Source organism: Volvox carteri, assembly GCF_000143455.1.
Source record: "Volvox carteri f. nagariensis unplaced genomic scaffold VOLCAscaffold_167, whole genome shotgun sequence".
Classification (NCBI taxonomy): domain Eukaryota; kingdom Viridiplantae; phylum Chlorophyta; class Chlorophyceae; order Chlamydomonadales; family Volvocaceae; genus Volvox; species Volvox carteri.
In genome coordinates, this window is record NW_003307710.1 from 39,140 (window position 1) to 46,072 (window position 6,933).

Genomic DNA, 6,933 nt, shown 5'->3' on the forward strand with positions numbered 1-6,933 from the left:
GGGCGTCAGAAAGGACGCCGAGTCGACTATAATATAAGGAGAAGATGATACGGGAAATTAAGGTATGAAGTGAGAGAAAGGGAGAAGCGGTGCGCCTACACACCGACTGTCTCCGAACGATGGCAAGATAGGGTCTGATCCTGGCCAAATAAACGCCTCAAATCTCTATCAAGCACCTTAAATCTCTTTAATAAAGACATACCTTTCACACTTCCTCTCCCACCAAATGCAACCTTCGTCTCACTTTCGACCCGTACAACCTTAGCAACCACCTTCACCGTACCCAGTACTTCTGAACAAGCCAAGGCCTGCCTTAGCAGCGTTACAAGAGAGGTCTGACCGGAATATCGTGTAATTCACAACACAATATATCTCCATATCTTTATTCAAACTCCTTGTGTATTTCAGGGTTATTTCATTTCGATTTCATTTGTAGTTGTGCGCCATGAAACAGCACCACGTTACTTTGGCGAAGCATCGTGCTCGGCCTTCGTCGATGCTAACATCCTGTCCCGTCCGCACACCGCCTGTAAGGTTGCCTGTCAGAGCTGCGTCGCCATGGCTGCCACTTTCCTTAACTTTAGCAGCTGCTTCTTCAAGCACAACATTCTCTTCAAGCGCCTATGTCACCAAGGAGGCGCGGCAGACAGCGTTTGGACTTGCCAAGGAGCAGGTGCGCTTTTCTCCTCTGAGCAACGGGATGAGCGAAGAGTGCCTCTAAATTTGAAGGATAACTGAAGGTTGTCTGTTTTTCATCTCCTACACCTTCGCCAATTTCCCCAGCCCTCTTGTCAACCTATGTTTGTTCACGTCTATCTACGTGCATGTCCTCCATGGTCCCTTATTCTGTGTCACCTGTAGGGGAAGAAGGGGAACACTTCTTCCCCTAAAGGGGACGGAGTCCCCCACACACCACAAAACACCACCCGGCCACCTCTGCCAATCCCATGATGCTCAAACCGTCCACACAACTCCATGATTTTTTAAGAGGAACATCATCTCACCCTTCGTCCTATTTCTTAATTTCGCATGCAAATGTGCATTTCTACTACACGTCATTCGTACGACAGGTTGAAGAAGCTAATGCGCCGGTATCAGGCAATCTCCCATCTTGGCTTCGTGGAACCGTCGTCATCAACGGCTGTGGCGACTATCGTGGCATGGAGCATCTATTTGACGGTTTCGCCTTCCTCACCCGCATTCACTTAGACGGTGTGACGGGGCGTGCGACTGCCAGCCAGCGTTTCCTGGACACGGACGCGTACAGGTGAGTGCTTTCAATCGGGTTTATGAACGGAACGCATCGACTGATGTGTTATTGCGATCTGGGTCAACGCACTGTTGTGATTTGGGTCAACGAACAGTTGCGATCTGGGTCACGGAAAGCTGGAGCACACACACAGGAGCAGGTTTTGGTAGCTTCCCGGGGGGGGGGGGGTTTAAGCAGTTGCGGGTGTCCACACGATGTCTCCCCTGTACACCTGCGCGCCACGTGCAGGTCGTGCATGGCATGCATGTTTAGCTGTGGCGTGTTTGGCGTGTTTCGTATCTTTCCCCCCTCCTCCCCCCTTTCCCCCCCCCTCCCCCCACTCGCTCGTGTTTCATATGTCCCTCCCTCTCCCCCGCACACCCTTCCCGACGCAGATGAGCAAGGGCCGGGCCTTCACTGACAACGCATCTATCAACCTCATCCCGCTTCCAGGAAATAGATTGCTGGCGCTTGGCGGTGAGTGTACGGCATACCGTAGGTGTACGACGTACTTTGCATCGTAAAAAGTGCTGTTACACTCCGAAACACGGTATGTTTGCACCCCTAGCTTGCTTTCTCCTGCTGTACTACACTAACATGTTCCTGATGTATTTGTTGGGTTTTAGGGTTTAAGGGTTTTAGGGTTTTAAAACCCTAAGGGTTTTAGGGTTTCAAAACCCTAAGTGTTTGTTGATCGAATGCGATATTAATGACAAGCCGTTGATGCAGCTCTTGATCAAATCGAGCACACACTTACATACCTACAAACACACACAGACACAGACACGTTTCACGTTTCTCTCACCCGGCGCTGCTTCCCCAATGACTCCGATGCCGGGGTGCAAATATCCGACCCGCCTCAGAGACTCGTAGCGCTGCTTACATCGTGGATCCAGCCACCCTCGCAACTGTACGGCAGGTGGAGTACGACGACGATTTTCCGGGTGACCTGACGACAGCCCACCCCAAGGTGGCACCCGACGGTTCCATCATGAACTTTACTCGCAGTTTACCGTTGGGCGGTTACCACGTGTTTCGGCAGGACCCTGTAACCCTGAGACGCACGAAGATTGCTTTCATACGGTACGGAAAATGCACGGCATGATATTTGGGTGCCGTGATTGTAGTAGATAGTAAATGGTTAACGTCATGGTGCGGGGTTATGCATGTTTGTATGTATGTGCGCCTGTCTCTTGTCTGTCTGTCTGTCTGTCTGTCTGTCTGTCTGTCTCGTCCTGCACCGCATTCGCCGTCACTCCACTGTTTCCTGCTACGTTTTATACATCTTTAACATCCCCGTAAATTCCTCAAATCCTTTCCCACAAAATTTCCCCCAATTCCCGAAATTCCCAAACATAATCCCCCCCATGCGTCCTATGCATTCCCCGCTCCCTTCCATCTCTATTTTCATTTTTCCGAATCTCCTTTCCAAACCCTCCTTGAAAAACCCTGGAACTACCTAGCTCCCACGTTCCCCTCCGCACCCGCGCCCGCTTACCCCCTACCCCCGTACCCCCCTACCCCCGTACCCCCCTGCCGTACAGCGACCGCAACCCGTGGGCCCCCTGCTGGGTTCACGACATGGCCATCACCTCCTCCTCACTCGTGGTGGTGGAGACCCCGCTATTCATTAGCATGGCTTCACTAATTCTCGGGACGAAGAGGCCGTACGCCTTCATGGACTGGAAGCCGGAGGTGGGATCGGGCAAGCTGCCTGGCGGGTGTGTTTGTATGTTTGTATGTATGTATGTTTGTATGTATGTATGTATATGTCTTCTGTTATGCATCGATCCGCTGGCCAGGGGCACCTAACCGTATAGTACCCCAATAGGAACATACGTGTGTGTGTATGTATGTACGTACGTGTGTGTATGTTGCCCATATGTATGTGTGCCCCGCCTCCAGCCCTCGCTCGCCTCCTCGTTCCGCCCGTCCTCTCCTGTCCTTTCTTTTCCGCTTCCTTCCTCTTTTATCTCACTCACTTTCCCCCTCACACTTACCACCCCTTTTTCGCGCTCTGTTTTGTTGTTGTTTTTTCGCTGTCCCGATTCCCCCCCTTCCCCCCGTCCACATGCCCCGCCCTGACACGGACCTCAGGCAGGCTGCCGGGTCCACGTCATCGCATTGGATGGCTCCGGAGTGAGTCGGTTGGGTTGGTTTCGGTGGTTTTGGTTGGTGGTTTCGGAGTGCTCGGTGGTTTCCAGGCATGGTGGGGGTTTCGGGACTTGATATTCTTGGTTTCGGAGCGGGGCTGTTCGTGTAAATGTACGGAAAAGCCGTGCACATGTACTACGGTGTTGGGATGCCCCCAATCCTAGACGTCGTTATTATGCCGTACTTTGGCCCTCTTATTTGCACTCGGCTTCTAAATCTGCCCTGAAAAAACGTCTTTTTTTAAGGTTGGGCGCAATGTAGAAGCCATGAAGTAAATTTTATTTAAAAGTCCAATTATTTAAAGTCCAATTATATTGTTGCTTTATGTTTTTATCGAATCCAATTTTTAATTCTCTTTTTGATTCAGATTTTCCTAATTCACTCTAAAATTCGCTCAAAAAAGTGGATTTCTTGGTGGCCTTCAGGTGGTGACCCACACGGCCCCCGCGTTCTTCACTTTCCACCTCGGCAACGCCTTCGAGCGCCCGTCTGGAACCAGCTCCGGAACCGAAATTTGCCTGGATTTTAGTGTGTACGATGACCCTGAGATCATTAACGATCTGTCCCTGGATCGTCTTAAAGCCTTCCCGGGCAAAGGTGAGATGTATGCATGGATGGGTGGATGGGTGGCTGCTGGATGGTGGTCGGGGCGCGGGGGCTGCTGGTCCGTGTGTAGTGGCGGCGGTAGTACGGCAGCACTTGGATGAGACTTCATAAGGCCCATCCGACCCCGTTCCAGCAGTTGGCGCTTTTAAGACGCCGGCAGTTAAACCCTAACTAAGATTGATGTGCCTGCTGTGTTTGACAACTTCCCTTCTATGCAGAAAAGTGCAACATTTCTCTAAGACCTTGACATGGGCGCTTCTCTGTGTGTGTGTGTGTGTGTGTGTGTGTGTGTGTGTGTGTGTGTGTGGAGGGGGGCAGTTTTTCTAAAACCCTCCCACATTCCCGTTCCACATCATTCCCACAATCCGACGCCTTTCAAATATGAAACCCTTGTTACACACGCACCATTCGTACACACGTTACATTTATGTGTGTGTGTGTTTCGCCGTCTCCCCTCGCCCGCGCCATCTAACCCCCCACCCATCCCGCATGACTTAAACATTGAAGACATATCACCCGGCCGGCTGAGGAGACTGGTCATTCCGTTGCGGGATGCGGCCAACCGACCGGTGGGTCCATCGTCATTGGCGGCTCCCGTGCCGCTGCTTACAGACGAGAACGCGTACGGCAATTTTTTCGAGTTCCCGGCCATCAACCCACGGTGAGGTCTTGAAAGGGTGAGGTAGCGGATTTGCACAACGTCATTTCCGTACGATAGTTGTACACCTGTACGACGGGTCCCTGTACAGGTGTCGTACTGATTCTGGTGTCTGGGGGGTTGCAGGAAAACAGATGGAAGGAGTAGAAGGCGGAAGGACGGGGAGATGGACCTGTCTGCCCGTAACTTTATGTGAACGGTTTTATGTGACAGCTTAAAAACTAACGTGATAAGGCGCATTACATGTGACGGCGTTATATTTTTGGTGTATTATTGTGTAGGCTGTGGAGTCCCCCTTGGTGTTCATCAAGTCATGAGTCTGTCGCCCTTCATTCATTCATTCATTCATTCCTCTTGCTGCCTTTTTGCCTTTGACTCTGCAGATTCCGGGGGAAGCCGTACAGGTACATGTACGGCACCGCTGCCATACGACCGACCAATATGGGCAACGCGCTGGCTCGTCACGACCTGGAAAAAGGGAGCAGTTTTGTGTGTTCCATACCGGGAAGCATGCCAGGTGGGTTTTAGGGTTTTAGGGTTTTACTTGGGTTAAAATCCTGGCCCTGCTCTTTCCTGCCCTCCTAGAACGCGCGTTCTTTCCCTTCCCTTTCCTGCCAGCCCCAGCCCCAGCTCCACTTGGGAGCCGGCAGTTGGTCCTTCCCTTCGTGCATGTGATTCCCGTGTGAAGTCCGGGGGCCTGCTGACCGCGTACGAACGCGTTCTGGTTATCATAATCATAAGCGGTGCATCAGCATCAGGGAATATGTTGCTTCTTACCTCGTACCGCCGCATCCATTCGCATCCATGTTGTTTTTCCAACCACTGTATGTACCCTTCGTTTACCTGTTCACCTCCTGTTTTTCTGACGAACTTCTGTTTTTCCGGCAACGGCGGGAGATATTAGCTGCCACTCGACGAAACCCCCCACTTGCAGGGCAGCCCATTTTTGTGCCGCGACCCGACGGGTCAACCGAGGATGACGGAGTGCTGCTGGCCCCGAAGATCATGCCGGGCGGGAGAAGCGTATTGTGTGTGTATGACGCAGCGGATATGAGCGGGCTGGCGAACGTGGACTTGCCGTTTAAGGTGCCGTACCGATTTCACGGCGCTTACGTGGCAGCGAAGGACTAAGCGTGCGTTTGGGGTCCTGGGTCCGCTTTGCGCCGATCGACACAATGTGAACCGGAACTTGTGAGGAACAAGGTGACTTGTTGTTAAATAAGTGGGAGAATTATATTACGTGCATTTCACGATCTCACAATTTAACGATATATATATAACAAAGAGGGGGGTTTTACCGTTTTCTGTTTTCCGGCTGATCCTGTATTTTCAGGGTTTCTTGTGCTGCCAAACCAATTTAAGAAAATCTCTTGATTGTGAACACGGCAGGTTGTGCATATGCATGAAAGCGGTGTAGGAAAAATAGTTTGCTGTCTGTGTATTTGTCTTGTTGCTAATGTGTGGGCTTTTGCGCTAAGTCCAAATAAAAGATAGGCTATTTATTTATGTTGAGATTGTTTGTCAAACCTTAGTCTGCGGCTGTGCTGCTTGTTGGAGTCTGACAGTCTGCTGGTGTCCTGCGGTTTCATCATCAAGTCGCCGCTGTCACCCGCCAAGGATGGCCACACGGCCGTTTGCGTCTTTGTCGACATTTGTTGACAAAATTCGTCATGTTCGTCGTGCCGACGCACGACCAAATCACTATGATCCTTCAGGTCGCATAAATCTTGCGTGATGAAATATCTCACCTGCGAACATGGCTCTGTATCGACTGACTTCCTACCGTCAGATCGTGACCCGCGGTTCACTGTGTAAGCAATGTGCAACACAGCCCAGCAACTGCACTTCAAAAAACAGCAGCTCTCCACGTCGTTCCACCCTCACCACTTTAGGAAAAAAGTATTAACAGTAAAAGAGAAGGAGCAAGATTTGGAGGTAACATAGACGAAGTTGGTAGCAATAGGTTAGAGTTGTTGGGCTACTATAGTTGCTACCATGGTTGCTACCTGGGTAAGTGGAAGTGTTTTTTATAAAAGGGTAGCTGGTTCTTATAAAAACGGATGGACTAACTGAGCGAACAGTGAATCACGTCCTGCAAGAGATTCTACGCAATTATGTAGGGGGCCGGAACTCACCGACTTGCTGGGGGCCGAACACTGGGGCCGAACACCTACACACACACACACAGCGGATGGCGGAATTCTCGCCATCAAATCACAACAGCAAATGTGAAGCCACGGGCTACATGCCCTTCTACCTTGTGTAT

The 6,933-nt window shown here is 51.0% G+C and overlaps 1 protein-coding gene across 1 annotated transcript in view; it reads left to right on the plus strand.

Moving 5' to 3' along the window:
- Window positions 1–5,798, plus strand: part of VOLCADRAFT_108590 (uncharacterized protein) — a gene marked incomplete at both ends in the record, with an annotated part of 11,101 nt that extends 5,303 nt beyond the window's left edge. The window contains 11 exons of the mRNA XM_002959344.1: window positions 588–673; window positions 1,071–1,267; window positions 1,499–1,538; window positions 1,645–1,726; window positions 2,113–2,332; window positions 2,794–2,944; window positions 3,347–3,388; window positions 3,829–4,000; window positions 4,517–4,670; window positions 5,051–5,184; window positions 5,602–5,798. Coding sequence (XP_002959390.1) covers window positions 588–673; window positions 1,071–1,267; window positions 1,499–1,538; window positions 1,645–1,726; window positions 2,113–2,332; window positions 2,794–2,944; window positions 3,347–3,388; window positions 3,829–4,000; window positions 4,517–4,670; window positions 5,051–5,184; window positions 5,602–5,798 — 1,475 coding nt within the window. The remainder of the gene's footprint in view (window positions 1–587; window positions 674–1,070; window positions 1,268–1,498; window positions 1,539–1,644; window positions 1,727–2,112; window positions 2,333–2,793; window positions 2,945–3,346; window positions 3,389–3,828; window positions 4,001–4,516; window positions 4,671–5,050; window positions 5,185–5,601) is intronic.
- Window positions 5,799–6,933: the final 1,135 nt, after the last annotated feature.